Below are 26,941 nucleotides of genomic sequence, written 5' to 3'. Positions count from 1 at the left end.
TGTTCAGTCAAGTCTTCTCGGCCTCGTAAATCTCCCAATACCTCAACAGTTGGTGCCACTTCTGTTTCCCTTTCCGACCTCCACAATATCCACTGTGATGGTTCCAATCATCTTGCACGGTCAGGCTTAGATCTGTCTGGCCATGAACGTCAGCGCTGTCGACACAGAACACTTTCGCCAGCTTCTGATAGCGGCCTATAAAGACAGGACAAGAGGTCACATTCTGGATACGAACAGGAAGTCGGCCATGTTTGACACATGCAACAGTCTTTGCCACAGAGAAAGCCCCCAGCTCAGGTAGTGCTTCAATCAGACCACAGTAATCCCGCCCCCTCGGACCCATCCGTGCACGCCCCCCAAACCCACCACCTCACTTCTAGCTGGAATGGTTAAGCCCTTGCGGCTTGCTGGACGCACAAAACCCATGTATCCATCTTCCCCCCCGACTACAGCTGTCCGTTGGCACCACAGCAAATGCACTCGTCCAGGCTTTCCTTGTCCCTTGATCCTGGAAAACAGTCTTCAGGCCCTCTGGTTGATTAAGCAGGTCCTGCCAGCAGGTTGTGATAACATTCATACCAATCAGTAATGGGGCAGTTAGACAGTGATCAGCTATAATAACAACCCCCCTCCCGGGAATATTAGCACCTCCTACTTCGAAATCCATCACCGCATAGCCTTGATAAGGAATGGATAACCCATTGGCCGCTCTAAGTGTCAATTTGTTGGGGGCCACGCCATGTAATAGGGCATCTGTTGGATAGTGTTGGTCAAATATCCTCTGTCGCATTAACGTCACTTGCGAACCAGTGTCGATTAGTCCAATTAAAGGCACACCATTTACTTTAACCTCAACCTTGGGACAGTCACCTACAAATATGGTCCTTTGTCCTGCTTCCCCTGAATTCCCTGCTACTTGGACCTCAGTAGCAGGACAAACTAGTTTAAATCAGTAATTGACTCGGATGGGGGTCTACAGAACCTGGCAATATGTCCGGTGCGGCCACACTGGCGGCATTATAGGCTTACCGTCTGCAGCCCAGGTGTTAGGTGTGTAGGACTGGACCCTCCTCCTAAGTGGTGGCTGATTAGGACGTTGTGGGCATCGCATAGGCTCGCCTGCAGCGGGCTGTAACTGACGGCTCATTTCTTGCCTTAATGCATTCATCTGCCCCCTCACTTCCTGGAGAAGCTCCTGCCGAAAAGTCTCAGCCCAGTCCTCCTTCCCTGTTACTGATTTAAAAACAGAGGACCCACCTACAGCTTGTGCTACAATTTCATGTCCAGCCCCAGGCCGCTGTTCACGTTCCAGCAGAAAGATTTCCTCCAATACGGTATTAAAAGTAGCGTCCGGATTACGGCGTGCATAGGTCCTAATTGTGCTCCTTAGTTCTGCATTACGGAGCCCCATCAAAAGCTGGTCTAACAAGTGGCTTTCATCAAGGGGACCATCTGGGTTTCGCTTATTTAGTCTACAGAACAGTTCCCGCAGCCTGAGAACATAGGCTCTTAAACTCTCACTAGCAATTTGTATGCAGCTAAAAAATTGTGATCTCAAATTAGCCACAGGGACCTGATCTCCATACAGGGTATCTAGATGTTTCAGAATTTTTGCTACAGTATCACGGTCTGTATCCCCTACGACACAAACCTCCCGCTTAGCTTCACTCGGTTAATGCCCCCAACACTATACCAACTTTTTGCTGTTCATTAAACTCCCTTACATGCAATAAACTCTGAATTTGTTCTTTCCACTCATTAAATTTTAAATCACCACCCGCCCCTTTAAATTTAGGGATCCAAGGTGCACCCGCATAAACCGGCATCATCATCATATTCAACAAATAAATATATATAAAAACTATATAGTCTGGGTGACCTGTATATGAAGCTCCAAACCAAACCCTGCCGACTGCGCCAAATGTTATGGCCAAGCAATATAGCTCGACTACGCCACCCAATTAAAGAGCTGGGACTCTTAAATAAAATAACCTTATCTTTTACTTGCAAGTTCCTTTAGTTTGGTGGGAGCAACACAACAGACCTACCCAAACAACAGTTCGATATAAAAATATATTTATTATAACCTCTAATTACAACAGTAAAAAAAAAGGGTGCGTCATGCACACACACTCTCTCACTCAAGCTTAAAAGCGGGACACAACAAACACATTCCAAAATCCACTGTAAGTCCTTTGCTAGGTGCCCACAGTCCATAAGCGTTTCCTAACACAAGTCCGTCTCTCGCCAGCAGTTGCGTCTACACAGCAGGCCACCTGTCAATCACTCGCACGCGCCCAACACAACACTCACACAAACAAAAAGAAAGCCGCCAGTATCTCCACAGTAGATAACAAAACACAGCATAGCACAACACCACAGTAGAAGAATTATCAATCGTGCAATACCCAATTAAATCACTGCAATTCGTGAATATACACAAGCTATATATTATCTCTAATAATTATCACTACGGCAGACAGACTGGAAACTCTCCAATTTAGGTGAGATGTGGATCTTAACTTCGGACGAGACAAGGCAGCATAACTTAACACAGGGCATCACTCACCAATAAACTGGGAGCAGACGAATCTGACTCCCAGTCTTGTTGGACAGCGCTTCACAAAACCACTGGACCAGGACGGACGAGGCAGGCTCCAAACCGCACAGCAAGGAAAGGCAGCAGCAATCTTAGCGCAGCAGAGGAGAAGACAACGAAGACTCACAGCAGCCACCGAGTTGATAGCAGGACCGGCACATCGACTACTTCGGGCTTTGACACAAGCAGACAATAATCCAATGCAACGATCGTGGCAACAAAATAAGTCAATCGCGACTACCATCCAGCAGTAAAAACGTGGAGAACAGAGTAGCGACCAGCAGAGTTCACGGGGGGACAGCCATTTCAATTCCTTCACTGTTTTTAAACAGTCTGTGATTTAACATGGCAATTACCAACAGCTGTCCATCCACTAATCAGATATGGTCCGAGCCCTAAGAGAATACGGGGGTGTCACCCCACATTCTAAATCATAATCAAACAATCACCAAAATAAAGTGTGCATAAAATAATCACAAAAAACACCATATCAAAGATGAAAAAGAAAAAGACAACCAATGCCAACTACACACACAAAATAAAATAGACCCCAATCTCTCCGTATGACACATGTAAAATGAAGAATTGACATGAATGCAAAATGCATCATTTTGTTTTTATTTTTTTTTTTTTTTTTTTTTTTTTTTTTTGTACAGCCAGAATCAGAAACCTTGCAAATGTAATGGAATTCACATTTTTAAAATATACTAATAAACATTATGAAACACAATTGTTGATGACCCCAAGCTCACCTTCCACTTTTCAGGGATGTCATCAGGCAGACCTAAGAAAAAGAATCAATTCTCAGGTGGTTTACAAGTCATACTTTGTACGTTAACAAAATATTTCAGATACATTTACCAGATGTACAAATAAAACAGCTTGAATACAGCATGTCCAAATGCAAATATGATAGCTGCATGTCCAAATGTAATAAAGACTCAAGTAAGAAATTTGCACTTACCTCTTCTATGTTTTATTTTTTTGGCTTCAGGAATAACCAGACAATCAAATACATGAGAAAATGGACCATGACCTAAAAATAGAAATAAAAATATTTATTTATTTATACAGCATTTTCATAATATTATATTATGATCGGTCTTGAAAACATCCACGGTCTACTTTTCAAGCGAATCATAGAGACTGTAATATTTTCTTATGTCCTTGTAAATTACATTATGTATCTCCACCCCTTTTCAGCACTGATCTCATTGTCTTCTGTCTTCTGGTTTTTATTTCCACAGTAAGGTCACATGAATGAATGAATTCAATTCAACTTGCGTTTATTTATATAGTGCTTTTCATGATACACATCCTTGCAAAGCAGCTTCACAGCAAATGAAAGTTTCTACATTACAATTAGGAGTAATTTATTAATGGTGATTGTGTCAAGGTGATATCCATATGGCAAAAATTATGGCCATGATCTTTGCCTTTAAAAGGGTCATGAACTGAGAAATCTAAATTCTTCTACATCACTGCCTGTTTAGCCCCTCCCACTGATTCACACACTAGTGAAATAATGAGAGAGGCAAACACAGATCTACGCAGAAACCAAATGATAAAGATTCTCCGATGACAACAAGATGCTGTTCAATGCCAAGTTGTGGAAAAACAGTCTTTGCATCACCTTCCTTCTGATTCCAGCATTAGGAAAGAGTGGATGAACTTTATTTTTAATGAAGTTGCAGACTGCGTCAGTAAGAACTCTGTCCTTTGTTCACTTCATTTTACCATGAATTTGTTTGTAAACAAAGCACAATTTTACTAAGCATTTCTAAGAATGATTGAATCTGAAAGACCTGCTGTGGTGTATCTGACAGTAATGTAGTACCACACAAGTGTGAGTAACTGTTTTTATTGCGTGCTCACTATTGCTTTGTCTCTTATTATAGATTGTTTGATACATACTGAGTATTTATGTGTTTTTAACCTAAATCACAGCAGCGTGCATCTATGAAGGATATCGGCTGTCAAAAAAACACAACAGTTATCCAATCACAGCAGTGGGTATTTACTTATGAGTCTACGATCTGCCACGCCTATTCAAACAGAGCGTTCTGATGAGGGGTTCAAAACAGGACAGAAAATAGCCATCTCAATTATGATGTTTTTTTGATCTTGATAACATTATAAGTGGTTCTCAGAGAAGAGTACAAAATAATAAAAAGGGTAGTTCATGACTCCTTTAAGGAGTTCTAACTGGAACTCAGAGATCATCACGTCATGGTCCGCTTGGACAACAGGATGGTGATAATCTTTATAAACCTCCAAAGAGGTCTCAGGTCACGCCTTCTGCACAAATTGGTTAGCCGACTTCTCCTTTGGGCACAGAAGAACCTCCACTTGGTGAGGGCGGTTCAAGTGCCGACTCCTCAAACGTAGGAGTTGACATGCTGTCACATGGTGGACCAAACCCCGGGGAATGGAGACTCCACCGCCAGATAGTCAGTGTGACATGGCTTTACTTTGGTCAGGCAGATGTGGATCTCTTGCTTGTACAATGTGTAGTCAGTCTCCATCCACAATCTGAGCCTCACTTTAAGCAGCAGATCATGGGGCCCTTATCACGATTCAGATCGTAGATCATATTTGCATGTTATAAGTTTGTTATATGATATTTTGGCCCACCCCTACTGTAAGTAAAAACATGATTCTAGTTTTGGGCCAAAAAAAAACTGTTTCCCATTTGTGGCTCACTATAAAACATTAAACTGATATATCAAGCACAAAATACAGTAATTCCAAGCAATCACCGCAAAAAAAAAAAAAAAAAAATAAATAAATAAAATAAATATTTGTAAACAGTGACCCTACTAATTTGCTTAAAGATGTTTTACAGATAAATGTTTTTTTAATGTGAAGAAAAGTTGCTGGAGGATTTTTCCATAAGCTTTAGTGCTCCTCACCCAAGTCATGACACAGACCAAGCGATCTGAACACACAGGATATCCTCGTCGGTGATTTTGAGCTCCAGCTGATTGTCACAAAGAGCCTTCACCAGGCAACCTGCTAAATACGCCACACTAACACACACACACACACACACACACACACACACACACACACACACACACACACACACATAACTTTACTGTTTACTTGAAGATCAAAAACATGGAGTCTAGCAAAAATATAAAATATTTTATTTGTTTTTATTATATTATGATCGTTAACCAACATCAAAGAACCATGAATGTGTCAAATTATAAAAATATTAAATTATTTAATATTATTTAAATGTCAGCTTTGAATAATAATATCTCACCCAAGTGAGTGTTCAAAGCGATTGTGGGAAGCGCCCGGATACACCAGATATGTTCCTCCCAGCTGTTTGATGTGTCTCAGTCTCTGAAACTGAGGAGTATCTGTGATCTTCACCAGCAGCGGGTGCAGCTCCATGTGTCCATGGATGGGGTCGTTGAAGATCTAAATACAAAACAATATGCAATGTCATTCACAATCATGTTCAAATCCATGTCATTGATCAAAGTAATTTTGTGACCCATAAAATCCCTTTAGAGGATTAAATGGATCTCATTCACATAGCATTTTAATAGGAAAAATGCATCCTGATAGGAAAACTATAGGAAAACTATTAATTTCAGCTTTATACAACAGTATTCAAGATAAATCATTGTTTGCATGGTTTCATTACTAAGTGATGAAGTCTTCATAAGTCTTTATGAATCCATTCATAAGTCTTTATGAATGAATCATTGAATCAGTCACTCAACTGGTTCTTTTGAAGCAGTGATTCATTGGTTCATTCGGGTATTAGATAGTTTGTTGAGTTTTGTTTTGTCGGTGGAGCAAAAAATAAACAAGTAAAGCACACATTTCAGGTTTTTCTCAATTAATTGTCTTTTTTTTTCACAAACAAAATTGAATAGTACATTCATCATACGTTTATGAAAAACAAGACTTTACATTTCAGTTAAGAATTACAGTCTACATTTACTACATAGCTTATCATCAGTGGTGCTAAATTTGTGTGTTTCTTCATGGAAGTGAAGAGGCAGAATTGTTACATGAGTAGTTTGTTTACCTTCATTTGTTCTTTTGAGAAGTCTAAGGAGTACTTCTTGAGGATCTCCTGCAATTCATCCTTGATAATCTCCCATAACTGTTGTTTCTCAGCCTCTGGAAAGGCACATGATTCAATATCATCAGTGTCAAATATATGTCTTAAATAATTTATGTTTCCTCAGTTTGAAAACACAAGTGAACATTTTAGTAATGCATTTAGAGCTATGTACAGGGCAAGACATTCCAGAAAAGTGGCTTAAATTTGTGTTCATTTCACCACTAATATAAATTTGTCTGTACAAAATGTAAGCTGTAAATGTTCTTTCAGTTGTGAGACTAGTTTTAGGAAAGTAGGTCAAGCAGATTAAGTTCTGGTTATACCCTTCCCTTCTGAAAATTAACCATGGTTTTACTACAGTAAAAGTGTAGAACCATGTTTTTTTGGTGTATTGATTACCATTTGTATGAGCACAGTTTTACTACAAATACCATGGTTAAACTATAGTTAGTGTAGCAAAACAGTGGTACATTTGTAGTTACCATGGTTTAACTATAGTAACCATGGTTTAACTTTTTTTTATTTATTTATAGTAAAACCATGGTTAATTTTCGTAAGGGTTCTGAGCTTCTTTGGGTGGATTTTTCTCTTTGTAAACTGTTGGCCTGTCCAAATACCCACACTTGTGGTCTTGTCCCCTTGAGAGCACGTACACAAAACAGGAAGTAAGTGTGCAAGAAAGGTCTTGAAAAATGTCAAAGTGCAGAGCCCTTAACACACACTAAATTCAAAACAGTTTAGAGTGGTGCATATATGACGTCAGAACCCTGAAGACTAGTTCACTGCTTATTCATTCAAGATTTTCCTATGGGGTTTTATAATGGAGTTTTTCAATTAATTTTGTGAGTAAAATAAAGCCTGTGGTAAACATAACTTAGTGATACTTTGACATTTTGTTCTACAATGGAAACTGCAAACACCCATATTGAAAACACAAATTTTGAACCAGTTACGTTTATTTTTGAAAACATACGTTTTTAATAATTAACTTGAAAAGACACTTTGGGATGTTAGTAATTAAAGTAATGATAGGGAAACAGGTTTTGTTACATATGTGAAAAACAGGCGGTGCCGCATGTGTAGATGAACAGCTGATCTGGATTTGCCTTTCCACTGTGAACTTTTACTTTGTTTTACACCTATAATGTTCTGTCTGTAATTATATTATTTATTTATTTATTTATTTATTTATTGCCTATTAATAGCTCTTTTTTATTCTGTATTTTCTAGGCTGATTTATCAAGAACTATAATAATAATAAATAATCATCATCATCATCATCATCATCATAATCATCATATTGAAGTGCTTATTTATTTTTACATTTGACTAATACTTTACATTTGCATTATAAAATAGGAACACAGGTGGACTTAAATATATGATATATAAGAAAATATAAAACTAAGATTTTCATAATAGGGTCACTTCATTTATATTAAAAACATTAAAGGGGTGGTTCATTGCGCTTTCACTTTTTTAATGTTAGTTAGTGTATAATGTTGTTGTTTGAGCATAAAGAATATCTGCAATGTTACGAAGCTGAAAGTTCAATGCAAACAGAGATATCGTCTTTTAAAATTCTGTCAGTTTAATGCCTACAAAAATGGCTGGTAGGGACTACAACAAGTTACTTCCCGGGTTCATGACATCACAAAACCAGATAAACCCCACCCCCGGGAAAAGGTAGCAAAGGGGGCGAGGCCATGCTGCACTGCTTTAGAATAGAGGAAGAGAAAACTAGAGGTGCACGTAAAAAACTATTCATATATGAATCGCGATTCTGTCTTCTAACAATTCTAATGGATTCACAAGTTTCAAAATCAATGTTCTAAAACAGCGTTTCTTAATACTGTTCCTCACGTCGCACTGCTCTACTTCTCTCTCTCTCTCTCTCTCTCTCTCTCTCTCTCTTTCAGCTCAGCTCCAGCAATGAACTGTTCCAGTTATACACTTATTTTCACAGCTATGAGAAGCATTTAACGTGGAAGCGTGCAGTTGCCGTACTGTATTAAAGCTTTCATCAGGATAAAACCATATATTAAAAGCTAACATAAGCAGTAGCATTTACAAATAACAGCATATCTATCAAAAAAAAAAAAAAAAAAAAAAGACACAAAAACAAACGAAAAACAAAGGCCTACCATTAAAACCGTGCTTGCACAGGTTCTGCACGATCCTCTTCAATAATATCCTCTGCTTCTCAATCTCAAACTGATAAGCGATAATAACGACACAATTGTTTACAATAAAACTGGAGCACATGCCACTGAGGTAAGGGGCGGGATGTTTTGAAGCGCACTAGAGGCGGTTTAGCCAATCACAACACACTGGGCTAGCTAACCAATCAGAGCCCTATTTCTGAGGGAGAGACTTGATAAAAGAAAGAAATGATCAGCGCTTTTCTCAGAGAAGGGACAGAGCAGTGTGGAATAAAGGTAAATAATGTGAAAAATAATGCGTTTTTTAAATATATGTTTATATGTGCATAAACATGCAATGACATGAAATCTATAATCCTGCAATCCTGATTGTAAAAAAATATATTCATGTTAAATGTGTTGTCATGTTTTATAAACACAATTCTGATCATTTATCAGACAGAAATGTAGCATCTGCTTAGGATCATGTACGATCATTTGGGCTTTAAGTTTTAGAAATTCCTTTTAGCCTTTAGACATTTGCATATAATTTACAGAATCTGGCCCCATAGTCTAGTTATATGGGTGCTATAAATGGCCAATGGTTACCTCCATTATCTGGAAGCTGAACAGATCAACTCTCTTCTCTCCCCATTGAACTTCAAACACATTCAGGGCCGTGCACAGACCTTTTGGCATGTGCTGAAACTAAAAAAGGGGCACCCCCCTCCCTTTTTTTTATATCAAGATTATTTAGTAAGCCTGCATAAAAGGAAGAAATGGTCACATCTTCATGACAAATTCAATAACACAAAATAATAGTCTCAAAAGCTTTAGATTTATTCACGATAAATAACAACCATAATAATAATATTAGATAATTAGATAATATAGATAAACAGGGTTTTAAGGGCTTCTTTAAACCTAATTACAACAGCAACCTTCTGTGAGCCATGTGCTTGAAGATGTTTATGACTTCACTGTGATCCACTGGGGTGTCCCTCCCCCATATATATTCTCTTTTTTAGCTATTCTGTTTGGTTTTTATAAGCGAATTTGTATTATTTGGTTAACATGATTATGAATGACATTGAGAAGAGGGGAAGGTGAGCAATGAGTCAAGTATTTTTGACAAACTTTTTTGAAATATAATTTAAGTAATTATGTCCAACTCAATTCCAGATTATAAGAAACTATAGCCATATCCAACATGTATCCGCCTACCTGGCAAAAATTTGATACTGTGGTGGACCAGGGATGTTGGTCTCTTGAAGGTTTCTTATTCACTACACTTTTCCTAAAATAAGCCAGCAATGAAAAAAATAAATAAAAATAGTGTGAAAAGTACAGTTGCAGTGCAAAGCATTTCTGAAGGATCACGTGACACTGAAGAGTACTGAACTGGAGTAATGATGCTGAAAATTCAGCTTTGATCACAAAAATAAATTACATTTTTAAATATATTCAAATAGAAAACAGTTATTTAAAATTGTAAAAATATATCACAATATTACTGTTTTTGCTGTATTTTGGATCAAATAAATGGAAGCCTTGGAATGAATCATGAATTACATTCTGCATGATAAAATATAAAGATTTCACAGTGATCTTCTGTATTTTTTTTTTAGTTACTACTATACCATGTTTTACTACATTTTATACATGTGAGGACGAGCGGAGAGTATACCATAACATGATTAGCCTAAATGTTAATAAATTAAGTGTATCAGCAATCATAAATCAAGAAGAAATTTCTTATATATGTTATCTAGGTGACGAGGATCACTCGTCGCTTTGTGTAAGTTCCAGTACGAAACAGCGCGGGGGCGCACCTGTTATGATTTTCCGATGGTAAAAACAAATTATATGTTGTTGTATTACTTATCAATATATAGTTTTTTGACCAGCGAATGTGTGCAAATATGAATTTTGTTTTTTTGTCCGTCATTTAAAACGGCGACTGCGCCTCACATTACATTTTCATCTACAGGTTACAAAACTAGTTTTTGTAGCTATATAGGACGGAGCGCGCTCAGTTTTTCCTGTGGTAAAATGCATTTGGCCAAAATCGCATTTTATAAAAGATGAAATGCTACTGTATGCACAGGTTATTTAAGTGTTGGCTGTGTATTGGCTATGACTAGATGGCAAATGCTAGCCCTCTCTCTCAGGCGACGTCCCACATGTCTCAGTCAGAGAGTCAGTCAGACATCAAATAAATAAAATATGAGCCTTTATAGACATAGTGTTCAGTAGTACTTATTCAAACAACAAGATATTTATTTACCCTTCGCAAAATTTTGTTCAGCTCAGCTGTTGTCTACTGTGCGGCTGCTGTTGAACTTCAGTTGATTCAATGAATATAGAGGGGGCGGAGTTATCAGCTTACTGACAGCTTGAGGATCGAATAAGATTTACACAAGCTCGTTTTAAGAACTTTCATTGTTTGTATTTATGTGAATTAGATTTATGTTGAACGACATATGGGGTCTCACTTGGGAGGCCAATCATCTCTGAGTTTAAGAGAAAACGCCAATGAAAATTGGCTAGTGGATTTAACATACCTGAGCCACTCCCCGTGCCTACGGGTATAAATAGGCGACAGGTGCATCCACTCATTCAGATTTTTGCTTCGGAGCCGAGTAGTTGATGGGATATCACTACAAAGCCGTTTCATCTTTGTGTTGTGGAGAGCTGTTCCTGGTCGGCGTGACGGCGCACTACAGCGCTGTCCCTGCAGCAGTGATTCCCCTGGGCGCTTCGGCTAAGAGAGCAGTTCCTAAAAGAGCAAATCACGGACGATTCGCGTCTTTTTCAAGATGCCGTTTCGTCCGTGTCCTTCTGGATGCGGTCGTTTCCTGTCCGCGGTTGACGGTCACGAGCGTTGTCTGCAGTGCCTGGGCGTCCAACACGCTGAGGCAGTGCTCGTGGATGACTCATGCGTCTATTGTGGGCGTATGAGCATGGCATCGCTGCGATCGCGTCTCTCACTCCTCAAGGGGAGTGCAGCAGACCCCTCTGTCGCCACCCGTCCCGGTTTCTCTGGCTCGAGCAGAGGACCGCCGGCTGGCGCTCTGGGAGATCTGAGGGTGACAGTGAGAGCTTTCTCCGCCGGGCCACGCCCCACGGACCTCTCACTCCTCCCGCAGCGCATGTCCCGTGCGGCTGCCGATTGATTCTGCTGAGCCGTCTCACGGCGGCCCCAGCGTGTCTTTCGGTGCACCGCCCGAGGATCAGATGTCGATTGCAGCATCGGGGGATGGGCTATCGGCTTCTGAGGATGAGGATTCGGCGGGGCTGCCCCCCTTGGGTGTTGTCGCCACTGCCGAATCTGACTTAGAGTTGTCAGCCATGCTTGCCCGGGCAGCCGTGAGCATCGGGCTGGAGGTGACTACACCGCCCAGCCCTGAGCGCTCGCGGCTGGATGATTGGTTTCTCGGCGCGGAGCGCGGCTCACAACCGCGTTCTGCTCCGGTTCCTTTCTTCCCGGAGGTGCATGAAGAGGTGACGAAGTCGTGGACGGCCCCTTTTACGGCCAGAAGCCGCTCGTCTCCCTCTTCCATCCTCACCACCCTCGATGGCGGGGCAGCCAGGGGGTACGTGGACATTCCCCAGGTGGAGAGAGCGGTTGCGGTGCACCTGTGCCCACAAAACGCCGCCACTTGGAGGAATCGTCCGCGTCTCCCGTCCAAGGCCTGTAAGCTGTCGGCGGCTCTGGCTGCCAAGGCTTACAGTGCTGCGGGCCAGGCTGCCTCTGCCCTGCATGCCATGGCTATCCTGCAGGTACATCAAGCCAAGGCGCTAAAAGCAATGCACGAGGGTGGTACCGACCCGAGGTTGATGCAGGAGCTGCGCACGGCGACTGACTTTCGCCTTACGGGCGACGAAAGTCACGGCGCGGTCCCCTCGGGAAGGCGATGTCCACGTTAGTGGTCCAGGAGCGCCATCTCTGGCTAAACCTGGCCGAGATGAGAGACGTCGACAAAGCTCGCTTTCTTGATGCTCCCATCTCCCAGGCAGGCCTGTTCGGCGACACTGTCGAGGACTTTGCCCAGCAGTTCTCAGCAGTGCAAAAGCAGACTGAGGCCATCCAACACATCTTGCCCCGACGTGATCCTCCGGTTGCCACCATTCCGTCGCGCGGGCAGCGCCTCAGCCTGCTCGTCGCCAGAGGGCGCCCCCCTGCGTCCTCCACACCAGCTCCGCCCCGTTCTGAGAGTTCTTCGAGGCCGGCGCGTCGAGCCCCGCGCAGGAGAGCGGCGCCCCCCGTGTCACTTCCGGCTGCGAAGTCCTCGAGGAAGACGACTAAGCGGCCCTGACACGGGCAACTCGGAGATGTGGGAGACTGCTCTTCAGGAGTTGGCGGAAACAGCGCCACTCCTTCCCCCGGAGGAGGGCCGGGTGGAGAATCTTCAGTTTACGTTTCTTTCTGTTCCGCCGCTGGTCCAACGGCCGGCGGCACCCACTTTTTCAATAAAAGAGCAATTTCCCTTTCCTCCGAGTTGCAAGGCTCGTGGGTTGACGATGAGCGACGCACTGCCTCCTCATTCTCACCCCCGACGCCCCCCTTCGCCAGCGGTCAAGAGGTCGCGGTTCGGAGACGCAACGCCTCTCCACGCGTCTCTGGCCAGTTCCTCCGGGAACACGGGGAGTGTGGCTGTGATGACTCGGAACGCGATGCTTTCTGGGCCATCCGACACAGCTCCCCATCGCTGCACCACTGCGGGTATGTCGACTGTCCCTTTGGTGCCACTTGTACGGAGTTTGGGAGCATGGCTTGCGCTGCCCCAACCCGTCACGCTGGCTCATTCGGACGGTCCGACTCGGTTTACGCGATTCAGTTCGCCCGGCGACCTCCCAAAGTTCAATGGCGTGCTCGAGACTTCGGTGGCAGTCCGGGACGCCTCTGTCTTGCGCGAGGAGATTGCTGTCCTCCTGGCGAAGGATGCAATCGAGTCGGTCCCTCCAGCCGAGATGAGGACGGGGTTTTACAGCCCTTACTTCATCGTACCCAAGAAAAGCGGTGGCCTTCGACCTATCCTGGATCTGCGAGTCTTGAATCGGGCCCTGCACAAGCTCCCGTTCAAAGATGTTGACGCAGAAACGCATTATCAAATGCGTTCAGCCCCAGGACTGGTTTGCAGCGATCGACCTGAAAGACGCGTACTTTCATGTCTCGATCCTCCCTCGTCACAGACCGTTTCTGCGGTTTGCATTCGAGGGTCAGGCATGGCAGTACAAGGTCCTCCCCTTCGGGCTCTCCCTGTCTCCCCGTGTCTTCACGAAGGTCGCGGAGGGCGCCCTTGCCCCACTTTGGGAAGTGGGCGTCAGGATCCTCAACTATCTCGACGACTGGCTCATTTTGGCCCGGTCCCGAGAGGAGTTGTGCGATCACAGGGACTTCGTGCTCCGGCACCTCAGTCAGTTGGGGCTTCAGGTCAACCGAGAGAAGAGCAAGCTCTCCCCTGCGCAGAGAATCTCTTATCTCGGTATGGAGTTAGACTCGGTGAGTATGACGGCACGTCTCACCAGCGAGCGTGCCCAGTCAGTGCTGAACTGCCTGAGTTCCTTCAGAGGCAGGACAGTGGTACCACTGAAACACTTTCAGAGGCTCCTGGGGCATATGGCATCCGCAGCCGCAGTCACGCCGCTCGGGTTGCTTCATATGAGGCCACTTCAGCACTGGTTGCACTCCCGAGTCCCGAGATGGGCATGGCGCCGCGGTACACATCGTGTCACCATCACACCGATGTGTCGCCGCCAATTCAGCCCCTGGTCAGACCTTGCCTTTCTACGGGCCGGCGTGCCCTTAGAACAAGTGTCCCGGCATGTTGTTGTCACAACAGATGCCTCCAAAACGGGCTGGGGCGCGACATGCAACGGGCAGGCAGCTTCAGGGTCCTGGACAGGACCTCGACTGCTTTGGCACATCAACTGTCTGGAGTTGCTGGCAGTGCATCTAGCTTTACGGCGGTTTCGGCCGCTGTTGCTGGACAAGCACGTGTTGGTCCGCACGGACAACACTGCGGCTGTTTCGTACATCAACCGACAGGGCGGTCTACGATCACGTCGCATGTCTCAACTCGCCCGCCATCTCCTCCTCTGGAGTCAGACGCGGCTCAAGTCGCTGCGCGCTATCCACATCCCAGGGGAGCTCAATCGTGCAGCCGATGCGCTCTCACGACAGCTCACTTTCCCTGGGGAATGGCGACTCCATCCCCAGACGGTCCAGCTGATCTGGAGTCGATTCGGGGAAGCCCAGGTAGATCTGTTTGCTTCCCACGAGTCCTCTCACTGCCAGCTGTACTATTCCCTGTCCCAGGCCCCCCTGGGCACGGATGCACTGGCACACAGCTGGCCTCGAGCTCTACGCAAGTATGCGTTTCCCCCAGTGAGCCTGCTCGCACAGACACTGTGCAAGGTCAGGGAGGACGAGGAACAGGTCCTGTTGGTTGCGCCTTACTGGCCCACCCCGGACCTGGTTTTCGGAACTCATGCTCCTCGTGACAGCCCCTCCCTGGCGCATCCCCCTGAGGAGGGACCTCCTCTCTCAGGGGCTGGGCACCATTTGGCACCCGCGTCCAGATCTCTGGAACCTCCACGTGTGGCTTCTGGATGGGACGCGGCAGACCTAAGGGATCTGCCACCGGCGGTGGTGGTAGACACTATCACTCAGGCTAGAGCCCCCTCTACGAGGCAGGCCTATGCTCTGAAGTGGAGTCTGTTCACGAATTGGTGTTCTTCTCACCGAGAAGACCCCCGGAGATGCTCGGTCAGAGTCGTGCTTTCTTTCCTGCAAGGAAGGTTGGAGCGTAGGCTGTCACCCTCCACCTTGAAAGTGTATGTGGCTGCCATTGCAGCCCATCACGATGAAGTGGACGGCCGGTCCCTGGGGAGGCATGACCTGATCGTTAGGTTCCTGAGGGGTGCCAGAAGGTTAAATCCTCCTAGGACACCCCTGATTCCCTCCTGGGACCTCTCTATTGTTCTGGCTGGACTTCAGGGGGGTCCCTTTGAGCCGCTGGATTCAGTCGAGCTTAAGTTCCTGTCTCTCAAGACAGCGCTCCTGGTCGCGCTCACTTCCATCAAGAGGGTCGGGGACCTCCAAGCATTTTCGGTAAGTGAAGAGTGCCTTGTGTTCGGGCCGGCCTACTCTCACGTTGTCCTGAGACCCCGGCCTGGATACGTGCCCAAGGTTCCCACCACTCCCTTCCGAGACCAGGTGGTGAACCTGCAAGCGCTGCCCCTGGAGGAGGCAGATCCAGCCTTGGCGTTGCTGTGTCCCGTAAGAGCGCTTCGCATATACGTGGACCGCACCCAGAGCTTCAGAAGCTCTGAGCAGCTCCTGGTCTGCTTTGGAGGTCAGCAGAAGGGGAAGGCTGTCTCCAAGCAGAGGTTGGCCCACTGGATAGTGGATGCCATCGCCTTGGCGTACCATTCCCAAGGCGAGCCGTGCCCCCTGGGGGTGAGGGCCCACTCCACACGGAGTGTGGCCTCCTCCTATGCGCTGGCGCACGGCGCCTCTCTGGCAGACATCTGTCGAGCTGCGGGCTGGGCGACACCTAACACCTTTGTGAGGTTTTACAACCTTCGTGTAGACCCAGTTTCTTCCCGTGTGTTGGGTAACAGGTAATTGGCGGGAAGGACTGGCTCGGTGTCACGCTTGCTGCGCCATTCCCCCTAACACGGGGATGCGAGCGCCTTTCTTCTCCCAGTAGAGTTCCCCGGTTGGTGTACCCTGGTCGAGCATCCTCCAGCACCCTTGGCGGTCAGACTTGGCGGAGCAGTCTGGCGCCAGGCCCAGTACTGGTGTTAGCATGCCCGGAGTTCCGGTCAGCCCCTGTACTGGGCTAGGTGTCCATATGGCTTGATTCCCTACGGGTAATCCCATATGTGTATTCTTCCACGGTGTGGTTTCCCTTTTTGTGATAGGTTTTCTTCCCTTGACAGACCCGCTCTGTCAGTCTCTTCTGGCAGCTGTTCCATCCCTACTCCAAGGTAGGACCTGCCTCAGAGACCCATTCCATATGTAGTACTGCCCCCTGGGTCAGTCCATATCAGTATCTCCACATGTCACCTCCCTACGGGTAGGATGTGGTCTCCGTAGCGACCTTTTCCCTAAGGCTCGCTTCCCCATCGTTCTGCCAAGCTGAAAGAACAAATAGGGAAGATTTGAAGCAATCTTTCACTGAAGGTTGAAATCCCTTCCAAAAACTTTTTGTGGACGGAACAGCAGCATGGCCTTCTCCAGCAGCGATGTACTCACCCTTTTGGTCCCCTTCGGTACCAAGGTCAGTGAATTTGCGCTGGGGCTTTTGGGAAGGTCACGACCTTAAGCGTAGCTTTTGTGACACGCTGCGGCTTGTCGACAATTGCAGCGCCACAGGGTTGTGACGGTGTTCAGGTTGTGGCGTTTTCCATAGGAGCCCCCATATGTCGTTCGACATAACTCGTAGTGACCGACAGATAGGGAACGTCTCGGTTACGTACGTAACCCTCGTTCCCTGATGGAGGGAACGGAGACGTTATGTCCCCATGCCACAACCTTGAACCATTCGCTGTTGCCGGGACACGTTCTCGGCTCCTCAGCGTAAAACCTGAATGAGTGGATGCACCTGTCGCCTATTTATACCAGTAGGCACGGGGAGTGGCTCAGGTATGTTAAATCCACTAGCCAATTTTCATTGGCGTTTTCTCTTAAACTCAGAGATGATTGGCCTCCCAAGTGAGACCCCATATGTCGTTCGACATAACGTCTCCGTTCCCTCCATCAGGGAACGAGGGTTACGTACGTAACCGAGACGTTTGGAGATGATTGGCCTAACAGGTGGGAAGACGTATGTGGTTAGCAATAGCATTGATTAAAAAAAAAAAAAAAACACCACCAAAAAAAGGGCACTTCGGATTGTAAGGGCAAAAAGGGCATGTGCTTTGCACAGGTTGAGCCCTACCTGTGCACGTGCCTGAACACATTCCAGGAGGAGCAGATGACCCCTGTGCCAGGCACCAGTGACCTGATTAGACCAGTGGTCTAGTTCCACAATTTCAAAACATATCACACACACACACACAAAGACATTTTTTTTTTTATTTTAGACTATAATCAATCAGTTACAAATGCATCTTATGCATGTGTTGTCTGTAGGTTTCCCTTTTACATTAGTCTAGTTACCACTGTTTATTTGTATTAGTTAAGCTCTAAATGCTAATATTTGGGTGTATGAATGTATCCCTACACTGTAAAACCCGACAAGTAACTTAACTCAAACTGTTTGAGTAAACAGATTGCCTTGATTTAAACCATGTAAGTTTTGCAATTAAGTAATTAAGTGATTAGCTAAGTCTTTTTCTAAACTCAACTGAATTAAGTTCAGAGTACTCACAACTATTAGTTTTAAAACTTAAATGGTTTAAGGCAATCGGTTTCCTCAAACGGTTTGAGTTAACATAACTTGTCAGGTTTTAGTAAGGCTGTGTCTGAAGTCAGTTGTAGTTCCTTTCTCTCTTTTCTTCAGTAATTCTGTTTGTTAACAGCAGGTGTTCATCACTAATTCACAATTATCACTCAATTAATCACTTAATTACTTAATTTCAATGTATATCTTCTTTCAGTGAACTCAACTGAATTAAGTTCAGAGTACTCATAACTGTTAAGTTTTAAAACTTAAATGGTTAAGGCAATCGGTTTTCCTCAAACGGTTTGAGTAAACCTAACTTGTCAGGTTTTTAAGGATATCTGTTTACTCAAATGGTTTGAGTTAAGTTACTTGTCGGGTTTTACAGTGTAATATTGTATAAATGTTTCGTTCTTGGTATCAAAATGATCTGCTCTTTATTCCTCAAACAATTATGTACACTATGTAATCGTCAAATGCATCATACTATTTGTACCATATTTTGGGTAAAACTACACCAATTATTCATTGACAGTCATAAAGCATGCACATGAGGTAGAGATAAAGAAACACTTTCCCATTGAAACTATATGCCTTGTTACTGGTCAATCTAACCAAAAGGAGTGTTACAGGGAAACCAGATTAAGCCTCTTTCACACCCAAAAACTTTTGCTTGTCTTCACTTGCGGTTCCCTGGAGACACCCATCACCTGGGAAACCCCACAACTCCCCTTTCGGGGAGTCCGATCTTCAGCAGTTTTCAGCAACTTTGTTGATTCATTTCAGAGCAGTCAACCCATGGATGAAACGATGAAGCTTTTACTCATAACCGGATTTCAACAGGAATGTACACATTATACATGCACCAGGACACTTTACTCAGCACCAAACCAATGCAAGTAACCGCTTGTTATCTATTATTATATAATTAAGGTGATGTGATTCTTTGATGGTTCTTAACAGGTTGTGATAATTAATGCTATTACTTAACGTTCTCTACCTCTCAGTGCACAGTCTCTCTCTCGCACTCTCTCTCTCTCTCACTCTCTCTCTCTCTCTCTGTCTACCCATGCCTTCCTTGCGTTGGCATCTATGATTAATGTGTGTATGTTTGTGTCTAGTCAGATGTTGTATGTTCCCCTGTAGTGTAGTTTAATAAACACCCATATGTATTCACACTTGGTTGTCTGTGTTTGCTGCTCACAGGATGAGGTCACTTTAACGTTCCGGTTTTGTTACATGTTTTGGGAGCAATGTATTAGTAGTAAAATTATTTTTTGTGGCCAGAGAAATAATTTTACTTAGAGTCAATAAACGATTAACACTGTCCGTTCTGCGGACGAACAAATCAGTTTATTGTATCATTAATGCTATAATGCTACAAGTAATTCCTGAAGATTAATATAATAAATAATAAGCCAATATGAGTAATTATGTTCATCTCACTTTGAGCTAAAATTTGTTACAAAATCAAGCATTGTGTTAGTTCAGGCAGGCCATGTCAGTCAAGCTCCTGACATGTACCAATCCAGTTTTGACACTTATCACAGCGGTCCATTTAAATTCTCATTCTCCAGCATCTCTTCTGTCGCATCTCTGCTATCAAATCAACTCCCTTCTCCAAGCCCGACTCCACCTAACTGAGCCTGTAATCTAATCCGATTTTTTTTAACCTCTTTTCTTCATATACAGTTCAGTATTGCAAGCATTCTCTATCATGTATTTTGTATTTTCTACAACTCAAACTCGTAAATTGTGAATTGTAATTATGTATGCATATACTGGATCTGTTCTGTACCCCAGGGGGCTTTGACTTGCTGCTCTCCCCGCTCTGCAGGGGCAGGCGTGGGGATTTTTACCCAGAACAGAACCATAGTTCCAACACTAACTGTATGCCATATAATTGTAATAAATATAATTTGACGAAGTGGACCAGATTTAAACATGGATTTAGTGCTTTTGTATGAACATTTGTATGAAGATTCATCTCATATAATGGAGTAGTGAAGTCATGACAAATCACACATCAACCTTCATCGCTCAGCATTGATCCTATTATTAGCTATTCATTCTCTTATTTGTTCATTTGCCTTTTCTCTGTAGTTTTTGTAACAATCTAATGTAAGGCAATTATCTACAGTTGGATGTGAATTACTGATCAAAATGGAAATCACACTTTTCAGAACAAGAAATATCAACACCTCAGTAAAACGTCCATCTGAGGCAAATTAAACCAATAAGTTTTGGTGTGTTCTGTACAGTGTTGGGCAAAAACGCGTTACTGTAATTTGATTACTTTTTTGGTAATGGAGTAATTTAATGCATTATAATTTTATAAATAGTAATTACTGGTTCTGTATAAGTGTTTTTTCGGTAACACTTTACATTAAGGTTCCCTTTGTAAAGTGTTTAAAAAAGTTGTTCATAAATGACTGATAACTAATTTATAAATGCATTAAAAATCATTGATAAACAGTTATAAATGCATGAATTAAAAGACTGATTTTAATGCAATACCTGCCAAATATTGAGCCATTTTTAACTTTTTTTTAATGTTCTATAAATAGACAGCAACGATATAAAAGTAATATGAGTTAATGTTAATAATGTTAGATTAAGAATGTTTAGACAAAACTTTACAACAGTCTCTTCTTGCAAAGATCTTTATAACATGCTTAACAATAATAGCCTAATTTATTCTCCCAGATATAAAATGTTTTTGTATTGTATAATAGGCCTACTAAGCATGCTTGTGTTTATGAATAACTAAGCTTCTGTTCGTGAATATCTGCTCTGGTGTAAATGTTTTGAATGTGTTATACCCGTTCATTTGCGATTGTCTCAGGTGTAAATGTATCAAGTAAGCTGTAAATAAGTGATCCATCTACAGACATATACGTGCGTCCTTTCTTATCAGTGATGCAATTTATTAGCATGTTATGCATCTTCTGGTAATTGCTAAGAGCTGTTTCAATTTAAGGGACTGTGGCTGCATCATAGGCATCCTGTTCAAGAAAGACACTGAGTGTCGTTCAGTTTTGAGTTTGCTGGAAAATCATATTGAGTAAGTGCACATTATATTCATTGTACTTTTATTATGCCTAGACTATATGGTAATATTATGTGTGGTTGATAGTGTTAAAATGTAGTTTCTTTGTTATTGGCATGCTGTTTTCTCATGAAGTATGCATACTATAATGTACTGTGGGGAAAAAAATGCTAACGATTGTTTATACAATTCTCTTAGGATTGAATACACCACTCTTGCCTTCACTTGCATTTCACACAGGAAGGGGACACAGGTCTCCTTCAGTTTTCATCTCCATTCAGAATCTTAGAGTAAGTGTGCATTCACTATTTTGCAGATGTTACTTTCATTTGATCTGTTTACTTAAAAATGTTGTTCTAGTTTCCAGCCACTGTTTTGGATATTTTGGACATTGCACCCATGACGTCTTGACTCTTGTGTAGTTTTTTTTTTTTTTTCCTAATAAACTGTTTAATTGCTCTCGCAAGTGAATGTTGAGTTATTTTATGTGATATTTTTTTTTTTATATATATATATATATATATATATATCTATATATATATATATTCTAAATAAACTACACAAGATTTTTGGCAGGTATGCATTTGTAACACACACACAGATACATACATATGGACAAGAGGTTTGGCAGGTATGCATTTTTAATAAAAACTTTTTTATTTTAGTATTTAAATCTAGGGCTGTCAAAATGACTGAAAAACTAAATTAGAATTTTCTACTTAAATATTATCAAAATTTGAATTATATTTGAATTTAAAAGGTATAATTTCAGGGGTGGGGGGGAGCTTTTGGGTTCTCTCCTGAGGCCATAAGAGGGCGCATCGTGCAAAAAAGTATGCACGTTTCTTCAAAGTTAATAAAATATAACTATCTTTAAAAAAGTGCATAATGTTTAAAATAATGTTTATTAACATTATATAACTAATAAACATTATTTGTAAAAGTTGAACTTACATTCATTTTATATGGATTTCTTTTAGATTTTAGTTTTTTTTTTTTGATTTTAGGTTTAATTTGGTGGAATACTTGATTTTTTTTCTTTTTTCTTTTTTTTTTTAATTGTTTAATGTGTGTTTACTTGTATAATCCACTTTTTGTGTGGAGTTATGCTCAGGAATGTTGTTTTTTAGGTTAGTGCATCAACAATAAAACACATTTCACCATGAAAAAAAATACCCTTCAGTATGTGCATTAATAATAAATAAATGATTATTGTGTTCACTTTCACAGGTTAACATTTATAACTCATTAATAAATGGTACACAGGTGTCCACTTTACATCAATGTGTACTTTAACAGGTTATTAACATTTATAACTCATTAATAAATGGTTCACATGTGTAAGGTTCACTTTTAACAGGTTATTCAAGTTTATAACTCATTAATAAATGGTTCACAGGTGTTCACTTTACATTAATGTTCACTTTAACAGGTTATTAACATTTATAACTCATTAATAAATGGTTTGCATATGTCCACTTTACAATAAGGTTAACTTTTAGACGTTATTAACATTTATAACTCCTTTATAAATGGCTTGCACATGTTCACTTTATATTAAGGTTCACTTTCACAGGTTATTAACATTTATTACTCATTAATAAATGGTTCACAGGTGTTCAATTTCCATTAAGGTTCCATTTCACAGGTTATTAACGTTTATAACTCATTAATAAATGGTCCACAGATGTTAATTTTCCGTTAAGGTGCACTTTCACAGGTTATTAACGTTTATAACTCATTAATAAATGATTCACAGGTGTTCACTTTACATTAATGTTCACTTTAACAGGTTATTAACGTTTACAACTCATTAATAAATGGTTCACATATGTCCACTTTACATTAAGGTTCACTTTCACAGGTTATTCATTTTTATAAATCATTAATAAATGGTTCACATATGTTCACTTTACATTAATGCCCACTTTAACAGGTTATTAACATTTATAATTCATTAATAAATGGTTCACATATGTTCACTTTACATTAATGCTCACTTTAACAGGTTATTAACATTTATAACTCATTAATAAATGGTTCACAGGTGTTCACTTTACATTAATGTTCACTTTAACAGGTTATTAACGTTTATAACTCCTTAATAAATTTTAACAGGTGTCCAATTTATATTAAGGTTCACTTTAGCAGGTTATTAACATTTATAACGCATTAATAAATGTTAACAGGTGTCCACTTTACATTAAGGTTCACTTTTAGAAGTTATTAACATTTATTACTCAATAAATGGTTCACAGGTGTTCACTTTACATTAAGTTTCACTTTCACAGGTTGTTAACATTTATAACTCATTAATAAATGGTTCACAGGTGCCCACTTTAAATTAAGGTTTACTTTCAAAGGTTATTAAAGTTTATAACTCTTTAATAAATGGTTCACAGCTGTTCACGTTACATTAAGGTTCACTTTCACAGGTTATTAACATTTATAAGGCATTAATAAATGGTTTACAGGCGTTCACTTACATTAATGTTCACTTTAACAGGTTAACTTATTCATAAATTTATTTACATTAAGGTTCAGAGGTAACTAATATTGGAATTAAAATTTTAATTATTGAAATTTCAACAAGTCATGATTGTTTTTGTGATTTTTTTTCATCCCAAAATAAAGTTTGATAATTTCATCTTGATAAAAAAAAATATCAGTTTCTAATTATTGTTGTGAATAGGAATCATGAACGTTTGCAGCGTATCATGGATAAGGTACAGAGTAGATTCTGGTAAGAAACACTGTACAAAAAGTGACATGAGTCATGAGATATAAATGAGAGAACACTGTGACGAGTCAGCTGCTTCCCCCCTAATTATCATCGTCACCCCATCCCTTAATCGCCGCCCTTCACCAGGCTCCCGACAGGAGTGGGTGTGTGAGAGAGGAGGCGCTCTGAAATATCCAGTTCTGGCGGTGTGTGATGAGGCACACCTGACGCAAATGGAGCCTCATCACCGCAGCTGTTTAAATGGCGAGCGCGCTTCTCCTCGAGAGACCAGTCTCTTCCCTGTGCATGCATGCACGCTGGTGTCCTCGTGGGTCCAGGAAGGGTGCGTAGAGGGACTCCCGTGCCGCCAGAGATGTGAGCTGCCGGAACCGTATGGGATTATTATCCTGCCATGATTCAAAACTGAAAATAAAGTTCTGAAAGGTTGAAACTAAGTGTTCGAAAGCTCAAAATCGTACAAAAAAAAAAAGTTTTGCAAGATCGAAAAATAAGATTTGCAAGCTTGCAAAATGTAAAAAAATAAAAAAAATCTCTGCAAACATTATGTTGTTTTTTGAGATTTCCTTCTTCAGAACTGCACGGTTTTTTGTTTTTTTTTTTTTTTTTTTACGATGTTGCGCAAAGAATTTTGAACGATAATTCTTTGCGCAACATCGTAAAAAAAAATGTCAAAACTTTATTTTCAGTTTTGAATCATGGCAGGATAATAATCCCATAGACCCGTGGTCCGGATGAAGACCGCACCCGTTACACGGCTGTCGGGCCAGGATGCCGGGCTGTTTAATCCTTTCAAGCGCCGAGGGCAACAAGAAGGATGCAGCATCTGCCCCTCGCGCCCCGGACCTCTCTGAGGCCTGACGCCACACCCACTGTGTCTGTCGTTTGCTCCTCCCACCACAACACTAAATACAACACGTTTCAGTGTCAAGGTCAATTTTTGCTTCATCATGAAATAAATCAGGAGTCAGGTTTTGAGTGAAATAAGTATTAATAAATATATTTATTAAGCATTCATAATATGTGAGTTAAAATTGCTCACCATTTGGCAGGTATTACATTAAAATCAGCCTTTTTATTCTGTTCTAATCTTGAAATCAGAGCTGTTGACGCCAGAACCCGAAGACTACTTCGCTGCTTATTTTCTTAAGATTTTCCTATGGGATTTTATGATGTTTTTTTTTTTTCTTCAATTAATTGAGTAAAATAAAACCTGTGGTAAACATAACTTGACAGTACTTTGACGTATATTTGGTAAATAACACACACCCATACTGAAAATTTTGAAGCAGTTATGTTTATTTTTGAAAATGTATGTTTCTAATAAGTAACTTGAAAAGACACTTTTGGATGTGTGTGTGTGCAGTATACATTGTAGATCAAAATGTTAAAGTATCATCAAGTTATGTTTACAAAAGGCTTTATTTTACTCAAATATTAAATATTGTAGGCTAAATGTATCCTATTACACATCATGTTCAGGAACTCATGTGCCCCAAAAATCACGAAAACATTCCACTGTAAGTTAAATTTGTTCAAAGATGAGTGTATTTTGTATGATATTTGCAACTGCTTTTTATGACGTAATTACAAGTACCACAATTACTAAATTTACATTGATAAGTTTACTTACAGACATTTATGAGTTTGTTTTAAAATGCAACATATTGAAAATCAAAATAAAGCTCTGTAAACACTTGCATTTTTACATCACTCAAGGTGTGTCCGATCAGGTAATGAAACATTCTACACACACTTCTGGTCTCCTCGCCTACTTGAACACTTGGACCAAACACAGGAAATACGTCATATAAGTAGACAGTGGACAGGGGCAAAGACTGAAAGTGTGGGTATTTGGATGTGCCCTGTAAGCTATCTTTATATCCTTACTAAATCGCCTTTACTATCTTTATGTGACAGTTAATGTGGTTAGGATATTTGTTTCAGAATGTTGATTTGTCGTGTCATCTCAAGTCAAGACAAGTTGTGATTCAAAGAAACAAATAACTTTATTTGCTTGTATTAATTTAACATCTTATACTTTAACTATAATCATGTGCTAAACAGAACTTGAACTCCTGGTTTGTTAATCATAGTTTTGGAAGTAGCAGATAGAAATTACTCTAATCAGGAATGCACATTACATTTACATTCACACACAACAGGTCTGTCTTCCCTTACCTTCATTTGCTTCATAGGACTTTTTTAGATCCTGGAGACTTTTCCTGTGATCGGAGAGAGTTTTTCTGGTTTGCTCTGATCGAGGCATCTTCTCTTTTATCTTCTTTTTGTGGGTTGTTAAAAACTTTGATGCGGCAGTAAAGATCTGTAGAACTGGTTACAGATTTCATAGATCTAGCAGCTCAACTCACTGAAATAAATGTTCAGCAAAGTCGTTATGAGGGTGTGTCTCAGACAAATGTTTAGCTTGTTCACTGGCATGAGACACATTAGATGGACTGCTGATGACAATACTATGAAATAAAGAGCTGCCAGCTGAACAATGCTTTATATAGTTATTTTTTTTTGTTTTTTTTATTTAATTAAAAATAGTTGGTGGATAGTATTATTTTTTTCTTTTGGTGGGGGATTTTTTTTGATTAATTATTCTTAATAATTTTTTTTTGATAATATTTTTTATGTTGTTGTCTGTAACATATGTGTAATGTGTGGTGAGTTAATAATGGTTTTGTTTTTTCATGTTTAAGATAATTTATTTTGACATGTTTTTCCTTGTGTGTGTCATGCTTTTGTCTGATTTTTCAGGGGTATCTTGTTAGTAAATGTGACAGGTGCCTTGAAAAACATAAAACAAAGCCACACCCCTGTGTAATACGCAGCTGAGCAGGTTCAAAGTGTGGTGTGTGGAGGTTTTGTGTGTGTTTTTATAACATATTTTTTTTTTTTTTTTTTTTTTTTTTTTTTTT

The 26,941-nt window shown here is 41.3% G+C and overlaps 1 protein-coding gene across 1 annotated transcript; it reads right to left on the bottom strand.

Annotated features, from left to right (window-relative positions):
- Positions 1-3,345: 3,345 nt before the first annotated feature.
- Positions 3,346-26,352, bottom strand: LOC122143740 (deoxynucleoside triphosphate triphosphohydrolase SAMHD1-like). Its single transcript, XM_042754341.1, has 6 exons — positions 26,196-26,352; positions 6,651-6,745; positions 5,871-6,031; positions 5,512-5,628; positions 3,564-3,635; positions 3,346-3,383 (listed from the first exon to the last, which is right to left on the bottom strand). The coding sequence occupies exons 1-4, from the start codon at positions 26,281-26,283 to the stop codon at positions 5,517-5,519; spliced, it is 456 nt and encodes a 151-aa protein (XP_042610275.1). The 5' UTR covers positions 26,284-26,352; the 3' UTR covers positions 3,346-3,383; positions 3,564-3,635; positions 5,512-5,516.
- Positions 26,353-26,941: the final 589 nt, after the last annotated feature.

This window comes from Cyprinus carpio, unplaced genomic scaffold (assembly GCF_018340385.1).
Source record: "Cyprinus carpio isolate SPL01 unplaced genomic scaffold, ASM1834038v1 S000006495, whole genome shotgun sequence".
Taxonomy (NCBI): domain Eukaryota; kingdom Metazoa; phylum Chordata; class Actinopteri; order Cypriniformes; family Cyprinidae; genus Cyprinus; species Cyprinus carpio.
This window is presented reverse-complemented; position numbering and strand designations above follow the sequence as displayed.